Genomic DNA, 22,327 nt, shown 5'->3' on the forward strand with positions numbered 1-22,327 from the left:
GTTGTTCTCTATTGCCTATGTTAAGTCGCTATGCGGTTATAACATATGAGCATCTCTATTTAACATGGAGCATAGGACAAAGTATAACTCTAACATTATCATACAGCTATTGCAACTATAAGTTCTAAACTGTAATTGACTATGTACAAATATTCAATACAAACTCTAACTGTACTTACTCTATAAAAAAAATAATATACAACTCGTAATATTGTAAGTTGAAGTTAAGGAGGAAGAGAAAATACCAAAATCCTCATTAATTGTACAATAGTAGTGTCAACGGCTGAGTAAGTAAGAGATATTAAAGGGATAAAAATTTTCAATTTGTGGAGAAGCTAGCTAGGTACTTCGCTAGTCAGTTTAATTATAAGAAGGTAGATGCTATATTAGGACTTCTTCGGAACAAAGGATTATAAAAACATAGGGATAGAAAAATCACATAATTTAGATACAACATAGGGTTGAAAATCACATTTTTTAAATAGGGATTGTAAAACATGTATTCGGATAAGACAACCAAGGAAGAAGGTAATAAATGAATCAAAGAGTCGGAGTGGTTGAAATTCTTTTCTTTGTTTCTCAGTTGAATCCGTAGGAAAGGAAAATTTTCTTTGGATTTCCTTAAGATCAATTCTTGTGAACCGAACGATGTTATAGTCATCGGATTCTTAGGAATCCAAAACCTCTATATTTATCCAAATTAACACTTAATTTATCTTGGGACAGTTTGAATTACAAAGAGTTAATTTATTTTGAACGGAGGGAGCCCAGGTATGAACCCATAACAACTTTCAACTGAAGAAACGAGTTTATATGGAGTACTCCCTCCGTTAAAAAATATCAATTTTTTTACTCATCCTAATATATATATATATATATATATATATATATATATATATATATATATATATATATATATATATATATATATATATATATATATATAATCAAAAAGATTATATTTCTATGATTTTTTTCAAATCCCAATGAAATTATCCATCTCTTTATATACATTTATCCTTACTTTAATAAAGTCCGATAAGATATTTTGAAAATAGCTTATTTTGGGAAAAAGGGAGAGACTGAAAATGACGGAGGGAATATGTAAAATAGACGAGCATAAAATAGTCGAGGAATTAAGTACGAGGTTTTCTGGTGCGTCCCAACTGGATATATTAAACTCTCCCAAAAAATTGCAGTCGTACGATATTTATTCTATGCCCATCAGGCCATCAATTAGACATGCAGTTATTTTTCTCTTCCCTCTGTTTCGGCTTTATCACCCTTATCATTTCCATTGAATGAACTCAACTGATAGTCTGATACAGTAAACAGCACGGCAAGCAAGTGTACAGGAACGAAAAAGAATCCCCCTTATATCACATCAAATATACAGACATATATTTGAAGTATTAAACGTAGTCTAATAACAAAACAAATTACAGATTTCACCAGAAAACAGCGAGATAAATTTATTAAGCCTAATTAGTCCGTCATTAGTAAATATTTACTGTAGCACTACATTGTCAAATCATGGCGCAATTAGGCTTAAAAGATTTGTCTCGTAATTTCCTAGCGAACTGTCTAATTGGTTTTTTTTTATATTTAATATTCTATTCATGTATCCAAACAATTAATGTGAAAGCGTGAAAAATTTTACTTGGAAACTAAACAGGTCCCAAATGAGCATATCGAAAGACGGTCGAGTGCTGGAAAGAAATGTAGTACGACCAACTACATAGTCCAGTTGGCGTAGCCTGAGCTGGAGGATATCCTGGCCAACGCAACAACTGACAAGCCAGTGAACCCTACCTCTACCTCTGGTCTTGTTTGTTCTGTAACGCTATAAAATCTAGTGGTAGCAGCTGATCGATAATCGCAATCTCCATAAAAAATCTATCGATAGGTGTTTAGGGATCGACACATGGAATAAAGCAGAGTACGAACCGAGAACTGAGGCCGAGTTTAGTTCTAAATTTTTTTCTTTAAGTTTTCAGTTTTTCTATCATATATCAAAACTTTTCTAAACACATTAACTTTTAATTTTTCTGTCATATCGTTTCAATTTAAACTAAACTTCTAATTTTGGTGCGAACTAAACAGACCATGAAAGGGCATGCAGCGGCCGGTAATTAAGCAGGCAAGCTAAACTCGTTTGAGTGTATGTACAGTGGATTAGTGGGTGAGCGCGCGTGTGTTCTTAATTCCAACCAAGAAAGCAAGCAAAGAAAAGGGCACTAGCTAGCTTGTGTATGCTGTGCATGGCCAGTCAGCCAGGCAGCAGCCAACCATAATCCAACTGAAAATACGGCGGAAACTTTCTGTTACGCTAATGATGAGGGGGCCCCGGGTAGTTCTCGGCGTACTAGAGTAGAGTACGTGCGTGCGGCTAATGACGACTCCCATGATGAATCATCGTGTTGGATGTGGCCTTTTTTTAGGTTCGTCGATGTAACTATGTAAGGTTTGAACAAAAAGTAGAGGGCTAGTCTTTGTGTGGAAGATGGACTAGTAGTAGATGTCTTTGCTGAACGATGCGGGAAAAACGAAAGGAGAAGGAAGCAGTTGGGCTCTGGAAGCCGAGAGCAGCACTGTCGAGCGGGTTTGGGCCGAGGAGCAGGGGCGGGCCAAGGTTTAGAGGTTCGGTATTCAAAATAGGTAAGGGATAAAACAAATTCGAAAGTGCTAATGAACGATTGATCGCTGGCGGCGATCGTTTTTTTTCTTTTTTTTCTTTTTCTCTTTTGTTAAGTTTATACACCTAAAGTTTACACATCTAAAGTTTATCCACCTAAAGTTTGTAGAGTGAATGTTTATAAGTCAAAAGTTTATATACCCCATTCAAATTTGAATTTGAATTCAAATATTTTTTATATATAGTATTTCTAGACATCTAAAGTTTATGCACCTAAAGTTTATAGACCCAAAGTTTATAAGTCAAAAGTTTATGTACCCCATTCAAATTTAAATTTGAATTATATTCTATTCAAATTTGAATTTGAATTCAGATATTTTTTATATATAGTATTTCTATACATCTAAAGTTTATACACCTAAAGTTTATAGACCCAAAGTTTATAAGTCAAAAGTTTAAATACCCGATTCAAATTTGAATTTGAATTCAAATATCAGTTTATAGACCCAAAGTTTGTAAGTCAAAAGTTTAAATACCCATTTTAAATTTGAATTTGAATTCAAAAATTTTTTTATATAATATTCCTATACATAAATTTTTCCAACTTTGTTTTTTTATTTTTTTAAAATTTATGGTATATTAGGAAGAGAAGAAGAAGAGGAGGAAGAGGGGGAGAGGAGTGTATAGGGGAGATGGGGATCGATCGCTAGGAGCGATCGATCGCCCATTAGCCGTCCCCAAACAAATTTACACCCAAAAGTCTAATAATTGGTTTGTGTAATATCATATTCGAGTAATTTATTATATGCATGCAGCCCAAAATTATATACTTAAAATCCATTAAAAATTTTCAAGTGTTAGCAAGACCATGTGTGATAGTGTATGACTGCTGCACTGCTACCTGCCTGTTTTGGGCTGTTTATCTGCTGGTTTTGGATTGTTTAGGCCAGTGAATTGGGCCAGGAAAGCAGGGAGGAGGCAGGCAGGCCCAAGCAGTGAAGAAGATGAACTGAATATGGCATTTTTTTTCATTTTCTTCATGCACATATACATAGTAATACTATATATACATATTCTCTTGTCAAAAATATTGGGTATTTGTCTGAATACCCTTGAATTGAAGTGGGCCCGCCCCTGCCGAGGAGCGAACACGTGAGGTGAGATATGACCGAAACGCACGACGCACCAATAAAGCGCCTTTGCCAGCGAAACTACCCTACAAGGCCACTGAGAGATTCAAATTACACCAGTTTCGATAGTTAGGGGAGTCGTCCTACCCGATAGCCACTTATTTGGACTTGGAATAAGTTCACCGGAGGTCCCTCAACTTAACAGCGAGATTTTTTTAGGTCCCTCAACCACAATACCAGAAATGTTCGCCTCTAAACTCATTCAAACCGTTCACCGGAGGTCCCTTGGCAGTATATATGGGTGGTTTCACTGACGTGGCATCCTAGTCAGCAAAAAAAAATTAATATAGTACGTGGGGCCCACATGGTCAGTGGCACATCTTTTTTCTTTTCTTTTCTTCTCCTCTTTTCTCTCTTCTCTTTCTCTTCTTCTTCGAGTGTGGCCAACGGACGGAGCGGCGATGCGTGGGCGGCGGGCGAGCGAGCAGCTGCAGGTGGTGGCAGGCGAGCGCGGCCGCGCGGGCAGAGCAGCGATGGGCGGGCGGCGGGCGAGCGTGGCAGCGGGTCCGTGCGGCCGACAAGCAGCGGCGGGCGGCGGCAGGCAAGGGCGGCCGCGCGGACGGAGCAACGATGGGCGGGCGACGGGCGAGCACGCCGGCGGGTCCGCGCGACAGACAAGCAGCGGCGGGTGGCGGCAGGCGAGGGCGGCCACGCGGGCGGAGCAGCGATGGGTGGGCCGTTGGTCCGCGCGGTAGCCGGGTAGCGATGGGTGGCGGCAGGCGAGCGCGGCCGCGAGCGGAGCAGCGATGGGTGGGCTGCGGGCGAGCGCGACGGCGGGTCCGCGTGGCAGCTGAGCAGCGGCGGGCGACGGCTCGTCTTCAACTGCCGCCGACACGTCGAGGGAGAAGAAATCTGCCGTGGGGATATCGACGAGCGCGTCCCCAGCCGCCGTGATCTCGTTGCGGAACACGGAGTAGGTCGCGGTGGCGTCCTCCACCTCCTCCACCGCAGCCGAGGCGGAGGTCGACACGCGCCGTCGTGCTCATCCGCCGTCGCCCCTAAGCTCTCCAGGGGCTCCAGTGGGGGCAGCTCTCGCCGCCGACGACGACGCGGCTGGCGGAGTAGGCCGGCGGAGCTCACCCACCGCCGCCACGCTCCTCCTTCGGCCACCTCCACCGTTGCGGCCCCCTCCTCCGCCTGCCGTGCTCGTCCGCCCGCCGCCGCACTCGGCCGCTGCACATTCCTCCTCCCTGTGCTACTCTTCCTCCTCCTCTACTTCCTTCCTCCGTGCTCGCGCGCCGGCCGCGCTTGCCTGTCGCCTCCCGCCGGCGCTCGGCTGCCGCACAGACCCGCCGCCTGTGCATCGCCACTCCGCCGGCCTCACTCACACTGAAGAAGAAGAGAAAGAGAAGAGAGAAAAGAGAAGAGAAGAAGAAAAGAAAATATGTGTAACTGACATGTGGGCTCCACGAATTATTATTTTTTTTGCTGACTAGGATGCTACGTCAGTGAAACCACCCGCCTATACTGCCAAGGGACCTCCGGTGAACGGTTTGAATGAGTTTAGGGGCGAATATTTTTGGTATTGTGGTTGTGGGACTTTAAAAAAATCTCGCTGTTAAGTTGAGGGACGTTCGGTGAACTTATTCCTTTGGACTTCCCCCATGCACGAGTGACGGAGCCCCACAAATAAACGAGCCCAATAATACGACGGGCCGTTTGCGAAGAAGGGAGTCAAGTGGACTTTTTCCGTGCCTGGCTAGTCCAAAGTGCGCGCGGCGCGACGAGCGGCGATTGTGGCCATGCACGCCGCACGTTGATGGCCCGTCCTATTTGTGGGCTCTTTTCTTTCGATTGGATTGGATGGTTGGGCTGAAGAGGGAGTTCAGCGTGAATCCGTGATAACTTGGGCCTGCAACGGGGCAAAGGGGCTAAATGCAATTTTCGCAGACGGCGTCGTTGAGCCGCGGTCTGCCACGTCAGCTTGCTGCCCTCTACTAGGGCGGCATGGTCTATTTTTATAATTTTTTGCGCCGATAGATTATTTCTGTAAATATTAAAAGAAAAAAAATTAAAAATGAAAAAAATTCTTCTATCTGCAGCGTGCCTTCGCGCGATCAGCTTCGCACTCGAATTCGTGGAACAAAAATGAAAAAATGGAAGCGTCGACAGCAGGATTCGAACCTGCGCAGGCAAAGCCCAACAGATTTCGAGTCTGTCTCCTTAACCACTCGGACATATCGACGTCTTCGCTACAAGTTGTTTTCGGAACTATTTAACGGAAATGTTTACTGACCTGTTCATTTGTACAAGTTGCATTTCATTCGACGAATTATCCTTCTACCCATCTCGCACCGATGCACGTTACCAACTTGCCATCCTTTCTTTTCTTGCTCTTTTTGTTTCATACTCTTTTCTTATCTCTCCCTCAAGACAACAAGGTGGCGTGGTAAAGAAGGGGACACGCAGCAAAGGCCACCGCACATGCATGTGCAGTTTCTCTCCAACTTCATCTCTCCGAGTGAAAAAAAGGCAGAAAACAAAACGCGACAAGGAAGAGGGACCCGCCTCCTCTTTTTCACTTATCTATTATATACTAAAAGTGCATTAAACTTCTTACAAATACTCTCAGGCCACCACGTGGCGCTCTAATAAATTAAAGAAAATCCTAGAAATTCTAAGAAAAAAGCAAAGCATCTATCCATTGATTTTTCACTTAAATTGGTGGGTCCAAAATTATACATCATTAAATGAAATTAATTTTAAAACAAACCAAATACTATGGTGTCCCACCTCTCCTCCTTCACCCGGACATATGTATGCAAATGTGTACCATGTATGGTACCTTCTTTTTTTTCCTTTTTTTCTTCTTTTTTTCATTATATAATGGATATATTTCTTTTAAATAATCATAATTTTACAAACAAAGAGTCTACCGTCATACAGCTCTACAATTATTGAAAATAAAATTTACACAATTATATTGTGTACCTATTAAATAAACAATTTAAGATCTATATTAACTAATTTATACGTGTACTTAAACTGATGGACCCATTATTTAAATCATCGGATCTATTTTTTGTTACAGCGGATTATTATTCTCAAATAATGCACTGTTTTGAGGAGAGGTGGGACTCCATAGTATTTGGTTTGTTTTAAAATAAAGTATATACCATTATATATTGTGTACCCATTTAATTAACAATTTAAAATCTATATTAACTAATTTACACTTACACTAGTACCAGTGGACCCATTATTTAAATCATCAGATCTATTGTTTACTAATAAATAAAATGTCCAAAGTTTTTTTGGCCCGCTGCATAATGCACGTCTGCACCTTTGCCTTTCGCACGCATGACAAAGCATCGTGTCTGAGGCATCTAAGGTGATCACGACCGTTGCAGCGCTACAGCTTTGCCATATATCAAATCATATATGGATATGATTAATTTTGCTAATAACATAAAAAGAAAATTAAAGGTGTGATGCATCGAGAGAAGAATTAGGCACCAAGGGTTTGGTTTTTTTTCCAACATTTAGCTCTGTTTAAGCTGAAACTGAGAGTTGATTACAGAACAATTATAATGTATTTTGTTATGTTGTATTTGGATTTTGTACAATTTATTTGTACAGGTGAAAGAAATCATTATGTTATAAATACGAGCACAATATTAACTAATATCAATATAAGTCTTACTAAGACAAGGGTGTTATAAGGGAGTTTAATGCCATCTTTTTTTTTCGATTCCATAGTTTGGATTTTTGTTTGCACCTTTCCAAGTTTCTAAATGGTGTCTTTTTTAAACAACATTTTAACTTTTTAGAAGTCAATTCATTTGTTTATACCCTCAAATAGCTATCGCATAAAACAGATAATTCATCAATTTCACCTGTCCTAAACCTTAAGTAGTACATTTTTTTCATGCGAGTCATGGTGATCATTAAATTGGGGATCAACGGATAATCAAAGTCATAAGATGAATATGTAAGAGCTACTATGAACAATTGTAAATATGCGGCAAAATTATTTGCTATTAATTAGACATCTAGTGGCTTGCTAGCCACATAATTAATTTCTCTCTATATGTATATAACCATGGACAAAGCTGGAACAAATATTACCATATACCCCATACATACATCTTACGCGGTTAATATTCTAATTACATGTGTTAAGTCTTTTAAAATTCCTTAAAATGCTCTCAAGCTGCCACATGGTGCTCTAATAAATTAGAGCAAATATTAGAAGTTCTAAGAAAAAAAAGCAAGGTATCTAAATATTATTATTTGTACGTCCAATACATAATTTGTAAGATTAAATTGATCTTAGAACAAACTAAATACTACAAGGTCCCACCTCTCCTCCCACGGCACAGGTACACACCTACGTACGTGGGTACTACGCTTCCCCTCCCTTTTTTTTTTCATTTTTCCCTTTCTTCTTTTTTCTCCATGCATAGTCTTCCCTCCCTTTCTTACTATATCATGCGCCTTTATGAGATGATTTAATCACAAGAATTTTGAGTATCTTAGTCTCGTATTTTTCATTTGTGGCCATACTACACTGTATGATATAGATGAACTGTATAATAATCAACTAGCAATAGTTTCTCCTTTCTTATTTACTCGAGAGAGAAAAACACATGATTCAAAAGTCGTAAGTACTTAATCCATCTCCTACTCAAACGTTTGTGAATGGTTTTTTAAGATACCTTAAGAAAAATATAACCCTTAAATTATTATAAAATAACATTATCCGAACTTTAATTTGCCCTTAATCTATGAAACAAAATTTTTAAAAAAACAGTAATCTTACCTTTCAATAATATAAGTGCCCGCGCATGCGCACAGGCCACCTTCCTAGTTAGATATAATTAGCAGTAGATATAATCATCCTCAGACTTGATTTGATGTGTTTTTTTTCTGCAGCAATTCAGAACCGATTCAATGCCCCCAACCAACCAATCCAGTCTAATCCTCCTGTCAAGTGTTCTCCTGCTCGTGTGACAATCTCCATTCTTTAATTTCCCCTTGGCTCCATCCGGTCTAGGCTTTTGCCTAGCACGTCCTTCTGTCATGCCTCGCCTTTGCATGATCATTTTTTTTTGTTAGTCTCATCTATAGTCCCATGCATTGAGAACCATCTCCTCTTTTCTTTGTCCAAAACTTGGCTGAGCTGATGATTTCTTCATCTTTCTTGGAGGCATCCTTGCTGTTTTCTCTTTATTTCCAGTGTGCTTTTCTCTGTGGAGGGACTGCAGATTGCTTGTGCTGGGATACTAGTGCAACGTAAAGCTGGAGCAAGGAGTCCATATTACGATTTGGTTTAGTCTCAACAATTAATTTGGATCGATCTTTCTTCCATTCCTTTGCTTCTTGGGTGATCAGTGCTCCTCGCAACGATATCTGCATTCCCAAGAACAGATACGTTCAGGGGATTATATTATACATTTCGATCAAAGATGCACGGAAGCGTATGTTCTTTGAGATTTGTAAACTAATTGTTGCACATGACTAGGGAGTGTATCTGAATATGACCCTCATTGATGCTAGCTAGCTAGTATTTGTCCTCGTGAACCAGTGCTCTCCAGACTAAAGCAATTGGCGTGCTGAGATTTAAGTAGTGGAAGCTGCACTTTAATCGTGCCTCCAATTACTCACTTTGGAGGCAAGATTATGAAATTACAGTAGCATTGCCTTATTTTATCTAGGTAGACTAGATGTTGTTCAGTGAGAGGAGACAATGACAAAGCAAGCTGGTACAGGAAAGAACAATGCTATGATAAGGATGGTAACTTCAGATTTAGATGCCTAATCATCAATTGCCAACTTACTAATCACTCAGGTCAGGTGCAGTAGTAAAAGAATCACCCAATTTGAAGGACACTATACTCACTTTACCAGTAGACACAACGCCGTCATTGTAGATGTACTGATGATTACCACGGTAGTAGCTTCGTTGTAAACTGGGGTATACCATTTCTGAAAAGCAGAACAAGTCAGACTAAGCATTCCACTGACACAATTGACACGCAACTTTTTGCGCGGATCTGATGGTTCCCAAGAGGATCCTAAGTGAGATTTTTGACGCATCTGAATTGCACATTTGCATGGGATGGATTTGAGCAGCATGGGCTCCGAGTATCTTACTGTTCAAGTAGTCTTGGAACTGAAGACCAAGACTTGAGGAGAGCTGTCCAGGAGAAAACTAGACCCAACTGAATGTGCGTTAGTTTTATAATCCAAAATCTAGTTGAATGTTGGTTAGGAGTTGGAGTCCTGGGGCACCATGCACTTACTTCCCCAGACAAAGTTATTGACATGTTGGGGTGCATCCTCCATCTCTTGTGGCAGCAAGGCTCATGTGCCTCTGTGCGTCAGAGTACGACCCATATGCTCCGTCTCAAAATACAATCAATTCTTATACACTACTTTCTCTCTCTTTCAAAATAAATCAACTCTTATACATGAATCTTGCATTGTGCATGTACTTAAGGCAATGGCATTGAAATGATTGAATGATAAAGATGCTTAAAGTTGCATCATTTTTCTTCACCTGCTCTTGCAGTAATGCTGATAATTAGATCATGCATGGTACTGGTAGTATTTATCTGTCAAAATGGTACTCCAGTTGAGGTCAGAGATTCAGATGGACTGAAACATGAACAGATGAGGAGTGTACAATGACCATGTGGTTGCAGATGATCCACAGAGCTGCTGGCAGTAGGGCCCCGGTTGCCTTGGAGTCTCAAAAGGCCATGCTTCCCTGTCTTCCTCCTCCTCCCATCCTACCACACACACTCACTCACTCACAATAATAAGGAGCATCTCTTGCTTCCCATCACAACAAACATTACACTGTGCTGGTTTTTTTTTCCCTTGGAAGCAAAGAGAGGTTCTTTGCTTATCAGTGCCCCAATCTCTCTCAAACTCATCACAATACCCCTTGTCAATTCTGAATATGTAATCACATTGTATTCTTAAACTTATAAACTGGCATCACATCAAACTTGCAAAGAGATGTGGTGCTAGAAATGGATGAATTCTTGGCAGGGACAGTACACTGCCAATTACCTGAATGACCTGACATGCGCAATTATTTGCATATCTGATTGGATCCTGCACAAGGCCAGAGTTCCATTCTTTTTATGTGCTGCTTTCTCCTCTTTTCCTCCCTTTAGCTTTGCCTTTTGCTTGGGCCCTTTGAATCATTTCATCCTCCTCTCCTACTACATCCTCTCTTCACAAGGCTACAATTACAATGGTCTTAGGATCATGTGGGCTGCTACAGAGTGAGTGTGCATGGGGGTGAGTAGCCACTCTTTTGAGGTGCCCAAACATGATTCTGGGATTATTTTTTTTTGCCCCATTCTTGCAGCTTTCCTGCCCATCAAACTGTTGCTGAAATCTCTTTTTATCATCTGCTGTGTTTTCTGTAGAAGGTTTACATATCCCCCACACTCTTTTTGTTCTTCTACCTTTTCCTTTTTGCTCTTCCCCATCTTGACCACTCCACATTCCACAATGCCACCACACCACCATTTCCTCAGTGGCTGAGATCTCCCTTTTAAGTAGAAGAGACAGCCAAGGCATTGCTCATCTTGTAGGTTCTTGTCATTTTGAGGCAAATACACTAGTTGGGCTCAGGCATTGCAATAGGCCATTGCTGCTTCAGGGAAGGAAGTACCAGTGCTAAAGGTGAGCTTCTTTTGCCTGCAATTTAGGTACTCCTGACTAACCGCTGCGTTTCAGACAATTCCTCCTGCTTCTCTGTTCTTTCCATTCTCCTCCTTTTTTTCAGAATGCTTTTCAGCTTTACTCTTCATGAACAACGCATTATTGATTTTTCTTCCCCCCCAAACTGATTCTTTGATTATTGACGTCTCATAGACCTACGTGGTGATGACATTAGCGCTGTGGTTCAGATAGCCACAGGGCAATGCTTGATTAATTAGTTGCTTATCCAACCACGCATCATATGCTGCATTTCATTTTGTTTTTGTTTTTTTCTTCATTTCTGTTGGCTCTTCACATGTACAATGTGACATCTCCTTTCACAAGCGGCACATGCGCATGACGGTCAGTTTTTGGCAAAAGCTCAACCGTATCTGACGCCTGCATTTCCTCTACCAGCCAAGGCGTGCAGGTGCAGCGCAGTGCGACGACGAGGTGCGATAAAATTTCGTGGAAAATCAAATCCAAGAAACCGCACGAAGCAGTCGAGCAGCGAGGGCCATGAGTGGCTTCGCGGGGCAGAGGTCGAGGCCGTGGATGGGGGACGCGGCGGCGTCGGACCAGGCGGCGGCCGGCGGCGTAGGCGGAGGCGGCGGAGACGTCAGGGACGACGGCGACGGCGGCGCAGCGTCGGCGGCGGCGGCGAAGGGGCTCGGCGACGCGTCCACGAACGCCAGCGCCATCTCGTTCGGCTTCGCGGCGACGGCCATCCTCATCTCCATGTTCCTCCTCATGGCCATCTTCGAGCACCTCATCAAGCCCAGCCTCTCCTCGTCTTCCTCGTCGTCGTCCTCCTCCTCCTCCTCCTCCCGGGCCTCCCACGGCGACGGCGACGGGCACGGCCAGTCGTCGTCGTCCCACCACGCCGCCGCCGCCGCCGCCGTCGTCTCGCCGGACAAGCTCTTCTGTACACCGGGCAAGGTGAGTAGTAAGAATGCAGCTGTAAATTTCACGGGGTGTCACGCTCACGTGCAGCGGTGTCAGTGTGGGAAGACGACACGTACTGACGTACGTTGCCTCGCTCGTGCCATAGCAGTAACAACACCAGCAGCGTACGCCGGTAGCTGCACGCTACAGTGCCAGCATGTATTACGTACGTACGTAAGTCGCTGGCTACAGTGCAGCCGTGCGCGTTGCAACCGGCCGTTTGGTTCACCTGGAACTGAAATGCCTTCAGATTCTTATCCATAATAAGCTGGTAGTAAAAAACGGGGAAACTGTTTTAAATTATCGAGTAGACGTTTCTTGTTTGTTCAAACACCATTTAAATAGTAGTTGTTAGAAAATTCAAAAAAAAAACATTCGTACAATATAGATAAAGTCAAAACTCAATGTGCACATTGGCAAAAGTAAAAAGACAAATCCGACATATAAATAGTATTGATACTATTTAGACCTGAATTTGCTTTCTTTTTCTTGATATATAGATCGAATTTGATTATCTTTTTTTAGCGATAGATGTTATTATGTTCTACTACATTGTCAAAACTTTTAAATACTTTTTTTCACAACCAATTACATCCAATTTGAGAGTAAAAAAAAAAGTACATAAGGGGATATCCTTTCGGGAGATAAGAATCATTTAATCATGGCATTTTTTTAGATTATTTATGCTTCTCAAAATGAGACGTAGGATCTGTTTAGAGGAGCTTGTAGTAGTTGCAGTTTCCGACAGAATCTCCAACTCTATAAATAGTACAGATTGTCACTCAAATTAATTATGAGAATATGTACCTCATAATAACAGAAACTAAAAAACGCTTCTTCATATTCTCGTAAGCTTCTCAACCAGCGGATTCTCGGAAATTTTAAGCTTTCTAAATAAGACCCTAATTCGCTTGTTGGTTTGGTGGTGCAGTTGGAGGTCGTGCCGGCGGAGGATCTGACGGTGCTGATGCCGGGGCAGCGGTATCCGACGTTCCTGGCGCAGCCGGCGCCGCTGCTCCCGTGGCCGAGGGAAGGCGTGCGTTGGCCTCCCCATGGACATCGCCACTGCTTCGTGCCACCGTGACGTATGCTCGTACTCTCTCATGGTCGACCCGTGCTTTTGTCTCTGAATCTGTATGCCTGTATAGAGGGGCAACATGTAAAAAAATGCAGGAGTTGTTGTTAAATTAGTGTGTGATTCATATCGGAATTGTTGCGTCGATGGCGGTGAAAGTGCGTGACGTTCTTAAGCCGTTGATGGGCAAATTCATGTCTCATGATCTCATCTGGTAATACTGTGTGCGAAAGCCATTGTTGTTCATCCACTGTCGCACAGGTTTGTGAGTCGAAGGAAAGTAGGGGGGAGAGAGAGAAGGGAGAGAGGGAGGAGGAAGGAGGACTTACATGTGGACCCCACATGTCAGTGGACTCATATTTCTTTTTGTGTGAATGACTAATGGGTCCCACGCATATTTTTTTAATTCTAATGTCACATAAGTGCCACATCAATGCCACGTGTAACGAAGACTCAGTCAATATTGCCATGTAGGCGCCACGTCAGCGAAACCGTCCTCTAAAACCACCGAGGGAGTCAAATTGCATCGGTTTTAAGAGTTTGGGGGTCGAAATATCCGGTTTTGTGGTTTAGGGTGACAGATTAGATTTCGATGACTTTGAGGGTCCCAAAGTGAACTTATTCCGTAGTTTTGGATGCGTGCAAAAACTGCAAATTGCAGTGGTCGGGCTTTGGGCTGGGCCGTCACAGCTTTGTTGTCGGTGTTACCCTGCTTTTGGCCCAAGAAGACGGCTCATTTTATTGGGCCGTTTGTCCTTTTGTAGCCTGCATTTCAGCAGGGTTTGGTCCAAGCAGACAGCTCATTTTGGACGGTAATAAGTCTATTATGCCCTCCTCAACTCATGCCCTTGCTTGAATCAAACCCCTCAACCGTAAAACAGGGTATAACCTATCCCCTAACTCCTAAAACTGTTGCAAATCGATTTCTCAGACCGTTTCGGAGGCACCTACATGTGGTAGTTGACTCGCTGAGTCTTCAGGTGGGACCCGCTTATCAGTGGCCACCTCATCCCATCTTCTCCCTCACCTCTCCCCCCCCCTCTTTCTCTCTCTTTCATCTCTTCCTCTTCTCTCACCTTCCTATCTTTTTTGTCCTGATCAACATGTCACGTAGGATGAAGCCGCTTGAGGAGGTAAATTGATCCAATTTTCATAGGTGAAGGAGCCTCTATACTCGGTTTTGCGGTTGAGAGTTATAATTCGATTCTGGCAATAGTTGAGGGAGGTAAATAAACTCTCAGAAAACCGGTGTTCTGCTTTTCGACGATTGATACAGATCATGGCGATGAACTTTGTCCCTGTCTAAAAGAAAAACGAGAAGAAGGCAAGAAATGAAAAGTGAAGAAAAGGAAAGTAAAGAAAGGAAAAGAGAAAGAAAGAAAAGGAGATAGAGACTCTGAACCCTTCATTTGCGCTCTGTTTTCCACTCTGCTCATTGACAATTTAACATGAGTGCAGTTACATTTTTCCTTCCCCGATTTCTCGGTAAATGTAAACAGTAAACTTATCGGCATGTGAGTTTCTGACTAGCCGCTGCCTAAGTCAAAGACAGTACGAGCAAGAAAACTATTAAAACCACCAGAATCATGTGGCCACGCAATATAAAAAAAAAAAAAATCAGCTAGGCGCATGAGCGGCATCGCACTTGCCTTGGCTAAAATAGACCGACCATTCGTTCCGTCTCTTCCAACAGACAACTCTCTAATCCACGTAATATTTTAAACTGAAAAACCTGACAACCCTGCTCCTGTTTAACCCTCCCGTAATTAACCCCTTTGCACCGGCCACTCATCACCTTCTCGTTTTAACTGTCAAAACCGAATCAACAGGAAAAAAAAAGAAAATCTTTCACCAAGAGTTCTTTGGTATATAAAGGTAGCAGAAATTTACCATGCATTAGATACCCAGTACTATTTACATTTGATCAGGTGAGAAGAGGTGAGTTTTTTTTTATTCTGTCCAAATCTTGGATGCTTCCACAGGAGGGTTCACCTACTCACTTGTCCATGGTTTATTGATTATGTCCTGCTAATTACTCCTTTCGTACTATAATATAAATGATTTTTTTTTATTATTTGACCACTCATCTTTAAAAAATTTATGCAAATATAAAAAAAAATTGTGCTTAAAATACTTTAAATAATAAAGTAGGTAAAAAATAAATAATAATTTTAATTTTTTTTAATAAGACGAGTGGCTAAAGAGTGTAGAAAAAGTTAAAATCCCCTCTTATATATTATAGGAAAAGGGAGTAGCGCGCACACACACTTTCTTTCTCTCACCCCAGCTGCTTCATTTTGCGAAGCTACAAATCGGAGCTAAGCTAAGCTATCCAACGCCCTCATCAAGAACACCCAGATCTCCAGCCATTTTTGCGAGATGCATGGCTACTCCAACCTCGCCTGCTCGTCGTCGTCTCCTCCTCCGGTGGCCGCCGCCGGCAACGGCGCCGGCTGCAGGGCGAGGCGATCGCTGGAGCTGACCAACACCAAGGAGACCAACGCGTGGGAAGGGCTGGCCATCGGGGCGGTCACCCTGGCCAGGACATTCTCCACCGGCTCCCACAGGATCTCCTCCTCCTCCAGGTCCGGCGCCGGCGAGAGGGTCGGCAGGACGGCCGGCGGCGGCGGCGGCCTCCCCGGCGCGGTGAGGAGGGCCTTCTCCATGCGGAGGCACCCCGCCGGCCTCGGCAAGGGCGACGGGTACTACTGGAGGATCCACGACAACATGGACGGCGACAGTGACGACGACGGCGACAATCCGGCCGCCGCCGCCGCCGAGGAAGAAGAGAGGGACAAGAAAGAGCAGCTAGCTGAATCCTCCGACGAGAAGAAGAAAGAGCAGCTAGCCGAAGCCGCCGACGAGAAGGTGTCGGCGACTGCGACGGCGACGCCGAAGAAGAAGAAGGGCCGCAGAATCATGAAGGCTTGCAAGAAGCTCCTCCGGCTGTAGTAACAATCAACTGCAAGTGTGAGTGTGTGCGTCAATCTGTAAACCTTGCTGATATATTACTGCCGCGTGTTCCGAGAATGATCTCGTTTCGGGTTCGTCGAGTTAAAATCGCGACGAACAAATTAAGCAAGTTAAAAACCAGCTGATGCAGCTGCTGATGATGATCCTAGGACGGCTGAGCTGCGCATGAGCCGGTACGGGCGCGTGCCAGCAGCGATGGGGAGCATGTGTGGGATCTTGACGAGACTTGGGGGACGACATGTGGGGGCTCTGCCGTGATGCGCGCGGTGATGGCGATGGGGTACTCGGGGTTGTCACTGTGGAAATGTGAGATGGGTCTGATGCCAATGCCATCGATCGCCGGACGACCGGAGTCAATGGAGTCGTGGGTGTTCGTGCGCCATTTTCTCCATCCATGGGCTCCACCGCTGTCGTCTGTCGGCTCCTTGCGTTGGCCCCGCTCGTCCCAGTTTGTCAAGCTGGGCTCAGCTCAGCTCAGCTCGCCCATTGGGCTGCTTTGGGAGCGTTTGGGCCAATTACTAGAGGCCCATAATAATGTTAGCTGGGCCTAAATTCCCGGCACATCTCCCTTCAATCTCTGCATGCGCATGCATTCAGTCACACCAGCGAGAGCAGGTCGTTGCCGTTGACTAGTCGCTGGTGACTAGTAGCATTAGCATCGGGGAAGCATTGTTCTCAAGTGCCATGAGATACAGGCGGTTGACAAATAACAAATTCACCGGTGTTGACTAGTCTTGGACTCCATACTCTCGTAATCTGCAGGGTAGAGTAGAGACGCGAGCGAGTGCCAACCAAAGTCCCTAGTGCCCTCTCGCGGAGGCCGCAGACGGGATCAATCCGTGTTACCTAGCCTGTCCACCCTCCCGCTCCTGCCTCCCAGTGGCGGACGCAGGATTTCGATGATGAGGTACAGACCTACCAAAGCATCGTCCAATGAGAAAAAAATAAAGTGCTAACATAGGTTACTAATGCAAATAAAAATGATTATTATAGAAATAACAAAATAGCTAAGAAAAATTTTATAATACTATTGGAAAGTATGATTTTGTACTTAAGAATGGGTGTTTTGAACTATCAGACAATATTATACTTGTTAAATCATAGTAGATTGTTAAAAAATTTGGGGGTACAACTGTATCCCCATGTCCTACTGTAGGTCCGCCACTGCCGCCTCCCGAGTCCTGCCGTGCGCCGACCACGAGAAAAAGACAATATATGCCATTTTATTCCTGGGTTTGTACGAAAGAATAAAATATCACTCAATAGATTGTCTTTAAGATATTTTGTCACTTTAAAAGTTTTTAAAATTACAGTACCCCTGTTATGGACAGAGAGGAATGGAGAAGGGAGCGTTGGCAAGAATGCCGAGGGACAGCGATTGTGCTTGACAGCGGTGGACCACGAGCGCAGCCTGCGGCTTCTCCTCCTCCGGCATTGGCAAGGGCGGCGGTGGCGCCGGCTGCAGTCATGGGCGCAGCCTACGGTCTTCCGTGACATCCCGGACGGCAGCGCGCTCGTCAACCCGCACGATGACGAGGGGATGAGGATGACGACATCGATACTGGGCGGACAACAGTGGTGCCGACGCTAAGAGGAGGATGGGCGGCAAGGTGGACGGGATGCCACTCGGTCCGTCCTTCTCCCCCATCACCGGTGGAAGCGGTGAGCGTGCGCACACGCCGCAAGCTACGAGCACCGCCCTACGAATCGTCGCCTCCTCCCTTCAGCCTGTTGTCCCTACCGCCACCCGCCTCCACCTCATCGCCCCCTCCTCCACCCTCTTTGGCACTGCCATCCTCCTCCGCCCAATCGCCGTTCGTCCCTGCACGCTCGTCGCCCGCCACTGGCGAGCACGGCCACCATCCCTCGGCCTTCTCACCGGCGATCCCCTTTACATTCCTCTCTATCCATGACAGAGGTACCGTGGTCTTAAAATTTTTAAAGCGGCAAAATATCATAAAGGCAACCTATTAAATGGTATTTTACACTTAGCATTCTAGTCGGTGGTGCAAACCCAAGTTGCATATTGCTATTTTTCTCGCCAACGACTACGGCCTGGTTTAGTTCCCATAAATTTTTCCCAAAAACATTACATCTAATCTTTGGACACATGCATAGAGCATTAAATATATATATTTTAAAAAAACTAATTACACAGTTAGGGAGGAAATCGCGAGACGAATCTTTTAAACCTAATTAGTCCATGATTAGCCATAACTGCTACAGTAACCCACATGTGCTAATGATGGATTAATTAGGCTCAAAAGATTCATCTAACGGTTTCCAGACGATTTATTCGTGTCCGAAAACCCTTTTTGATATACGGTCAATATATGATGTGACATTCAAAATTTTCTTTTCGCGAACTAAACGGGCCCTTAATAAAGAAAAAAAAAGAGCGCAACGCTCGGGCCAACTGGGGCAGCGTATGGCCTGACGCCACGCACCTGTCCCCGTCTCCCCCCGAATTCGGTGCAACGCAACGGCCCGTACCAGTGTAGTAAAACATCACGCCAAGCACACGCACGATACGCGCCCAACACCCCACACGGCCACACCGCGTGCCCGCGCGCACGCGGCGCCCGTCAGTTCGGCAACCGGCGCCGTCCCGGAAGGCCCAGAAACCGAGCACGCAACGCAACCGCGCGATGCGAGACTTTTGGGGGGGGGGGGGGGGGGGGGGGGGGGGGGGGGGGGGGGGAGGCGCGCGCGACGAGGAGGGATTTTTATGCACGAGCCGGGACAAGACGGCACGAGGGCGGGGGCCGCGGAGGAAGTGGGGGAGGGAAATTAGCGGCTCCCAGGCACGGGAGGGACACCGAGAATAGCGCCCCCAAATCCAGGGCCCCGGTCTAAAATCCATCCAGGCAGCCGCCGTCCAATCCCAATCCTACCTTGTTTTCGTTCTTTCTTCCTCCGACGACGAGGGGAGATTGCTGGTCAGCTCTCTGTCTTCCTTACTTCCTTGTTTCTTCCTGGTTGGAGGATTGATCAAATCCTGCAAAGGATTAGGTTTTCTTGGGATTGGTGGGTGGTAGTCTTGTCCTCCTCCCCCCAAATCATTTTTGATTTGATTTGATTTGGGTTGGGTTGGGGTTCATCGAATCAATCATTTCAAGAACAGAGTTATTCTCGGCGGATTTCTTCCACCGCCGTCAGTTCTTGTGTGGATTGTGTCTCTTCCGTTCTGGTGAGTCCGATTCGGTTTCTCCTTTGCTTTCAATCGATCTCTCCCGCTAGTACTGTTCTTGCTCATCCCGTCTGATGCTGATGAGTTGGTTTCTTGCAGTTTCGGTTTCAGAATCTGCAGTTCGTCGTCGGACCGGTTGTTTCCTGAGTCCCATCTGAGGATAGGTATCGGCTAATCGCTTTGATCTGAATTTCGATTCATCGCTGTAGAGAAATGCGCCGAAAAAAAAAAGAAAAGAAATTTCTCTCTTTTATTTTCTTGCTCTTCTCGTGGTCTCGAGAAGGATAATGCCGTAGCGATAAAGTCCATAGCTTGCAAGGCTGGCATCTCATGTGCTGTCGCTAACTCCATCGGCGTGATTGATTGCTCTGCCATCCCCCAAAAAATAAAATCCCTTGATAATCCGTATGGCATTTTCGTGTCTGCACACTGCACGGTTGATGGGAAAGTACTAGGTGTTGCTTTCGGAATCTCTCTTTCCTAAGATTGCTTCTTTGACCATTCTCGTAGTAATCTTGTCTCATGCGGGCAGTTTTGCTCTCAAGAAATGGGTTCATATTGTCGCACAATTTGGCCGTGTGCTTAGTTGCAATTTGCAATGCGGATTCTTTCGAGTCAACGACGCGGAATGAGATTAAAATTTGAGATCTTTCTGACGGTTATTTGTGGTGTGCGATGAGAAACGTGTTGCTCTTGGAATTCTTTCATGGATGATTCGTCGTAGTAGAAGGTTTCTTTGTTGTGTGCATTGATCGAATTTCTGTGCAGATTCAAAATAAATTCAGAATCCAAGCCTGGTTGTCTCCGAGTTGAAGCTATGGCTGCGCGGCCGACGACGTCGGAGTCCGGGAGCACGACGACCGACGACGACGTGCACCTTTCGCCGACCAGCATCTGCAGTGGCGGCGGAGGTGGGGCCTGCGTCGTCGTCGGCGGCAGCCGCATCAAGATACTCTGCAGCTTCGGCGGCCGCATCATGCCCCGGCCGTCCGACGGTGCCCTCAAGTACATCGGCGGCGAGACCCGCGTCCTCGCCGTGCCCCGCTCCATCCCCTTCTCCGGTGCGTGCTCGATTCCCGAAGTAACCGGCCTGGCCATGTCTTGCCGCCGAGGCGCCGCGTAATCTCTCTCGCCGCGTGCAGGTTTGAAGAAGAAGGTGGAGGAGATGTTCAGGACGGAGGTGGCGGCCATCAAGTACCAGCTCGTCGCCGAGGACCTCGACGTGCTCGTCTCCGTCACCTGCGACGAGGACCTGACCCACATGCTCGACGAGTACGACCGCTTCGAGGCGAAGCGGTCGCCGTCGGCGTCGCCGCGGTTCCGCGTCTACGTCTTCTCCTCGCAGCCGCCGGTGGCCGCCGCCGTCCCGTCCACCTCCCGCCACGCCGGCTACGCGCCGCCGGCGTCCCACCACCACCTCCTCCAGCACCACCTCCACCACTTCCAGCCGGACCACTACGTCGCCACGCCCGACGGGAGCCCGCCGTACGCCGGACACTCGCACGGCGCCGTGTCGGCGGGCAACTCCCCGCGCGCCGACGCCGTGGGCCCCGACCACCCCGCCGTGTTCGGGCTCAAGATGCAGCGCGTCCGGAGCACGCCGAACCTCGGCAGCCTGGACGCGTCGCCGCAGCACTACCACCAGCACGCCGCGGACGTCGGCGGCGGCGGCGGCGGCATGGCGGGATACATGGGCGGCAGCTCGCCTGTGCACGCCGGCGCCGGCCACCTCGTCTCGCAGGGCGGCTTCCACAGCTACTACCACCCGCACGGGCAGTACGCCCCGGCGCCCGTGCCGGTGCCGCACCACGCCGGCGTGGGGAGGTACGACACGCGTGGTGGTGGTGGCTACGTGCGAGGCAGCAACTACGTGGCGGCGCCGCCGCCGCCGATGATGCCGGTGGCGGTCCGGTCCGGCCGGCCGGTCTCCCGCGGCGGCGGGGCCCCGCCGTACAACGAGATGCACACGCCGAAGAATGCGACGACGATATGGGATTGATGACCGTACGCCGGAGCTTGCTGACGTTGTGGTTTTTGCAGGGAGAGATGTAAATAGATGGATATGGATCGTGGATGCACGCGGCGTCGCAGTAATCTTGTTAGTAGTTGTTTTTGCTGATGAGAAGAGGTCCAGTTTGCTGTAGAACTATTGTTGTTCACGCTGAGAAAATTATTTAAAACGTTCTTTTTCCCAAATATCAACTGCAAGGTTGAGTTGAATTACTACCAGGCCCTGGGTTTTGGGAAGGTCATTTAGCGATTGGTTTAGTGAGTTTTAGTTGTTATAAACTTTAAAAATATATTTATTTGATATTTTACAAAACTTCTATGTAGAAACGTTTTCTTACAAAATGTACTATCCCGCCCCAAAATGTAAGCATTTTTTTAAGATAGACAAGTATATTAAAAAAGTATGTGATAATAATCAGAGAAATGTTGTAATTTGTTGAGAAAAAAGTAGGTGAATAAATTAAATAGAGAAATGTTGTGATTACTTGAGAGGAGGGATATACGGAGAAATAGCTTCATTTAGGATAATGCGATGTCCTACAAACAGTTACTCCATCCGTCCCATAAAAAACAAATCTATGATTAGGTGTGACATATTCTAATACAATATATCTAATAAATAGAGGTATATCAAGATTCATAATATT

The 22,327-nt window shown here is 45.6% G+C and overlaps 3 protein-coding genes and 1 non-coding gene across 6 annotated transcripts; 3 read left to right on the forward strand and 1 right to left on the reverse strand.

The window, feature by feature from the left end:
* Positions 1–5,928: 5,928 nt before the first annotated feature.
* On the reverse strand, positions 5,929–6,010 carry TRNAS-CGA (transfer RNA serine (anticodon CGA)). Its single transcript has one exon. It is a non-coding gene; the product is annotated as a tRNA-Ser (tRNA).
* A 4,819-nt stretch (positions 6,011–10,829) lies between these two features.
* LOC127772903 (uncharacterized) lies at positions 10,830–13,970 on the forward strand. Its single transcript, XM_052298899.1, has 3 exons — positions 10,830–11,469; positions 11,905–12,426; positions 13,364–13,970. Exons 2-3 carry the CDS (start codon positions 12,007–12,009, stop codon positions 13,514–13,516), a joined length of 573 nt encoding a protein of 190 aa, XP_052154859.1. The 5' UTR covers positions 10,830–11,469; positions 11,905–12,006; the 3' UTR covers positions 13,517–13,970.
* Positions 13,971–15,754: 1,784 nt separating this feature from the next.
* On the forward strand, positions 15,755–17,307 carry LOC127774401 (uncharacterized). The gene has a single exon (XM_052300638.1). The coding sequence runs from the start codon at positions 15,887–15,889 to the stop codon at positions 16,457–16,459; it is 573 nt and encodes a 190-aa protein (XP_052156598.1). The 5' UTR covers positions 15,755–15,886; the 3' UTR covers positions 16,460–17,307.
* Positions 17,308–19,184: 1,877 nt separating this feature from the next.
* On the forward strand, positions 19,185–21,866 carry LOC127775056 (uncharacterized). Of its 3 annotated transcripts, XM_052301369.1 has the most exons (4): positions 19,186–19,670; positions 19,770–19,834; positions 20,439–20,731; positions 20,813–21,866. In XM_052301369.1, exons 3-4 carry the CDS (start codon positions 20,488–20,490, stop codon positions 21,667–21,669), a joined length of 1,101 nt encoding a protein of 366 aa, XP_052157329.1. In that variant the 5' UTR covers positions 19,186–19,670; positions 19,770–19,834; positions 20,439–20,487; the 3' UTR covers positions 21,670–21,866. The 3 variants fall into 3 exon arrangements, with proteins under 3 accessions (XP_052157331.1, XP_052157329.1, XP_052157330.1); XM_052301371.1 differs by lacking the exon at positions 19,770–19,834 and having other exon boundaries at positions 19,185–19,419; XM_052301370.1 differs by lacking the exons at positions 19,186–19,670; positions 19,770–19,834 and having other exon boundaries at positions 19,841–20,731.
* Positions 21,867–22,327: the final 461 nt, after the last annotated feature.

This window comes from Oryza glaberrima, chromosome 5 (assembly GCF_000147395.1).
Source record: "Oryza glaberrima chromosome 5, OglaRS2, whole genome shotgun sequence".
Lineage (NCBI taxonomy): Eukaryota > Viridiplantae > Streptophyta > Magnoliopsida > Poales > Poaceae > Oryza > Oryza glaberrima.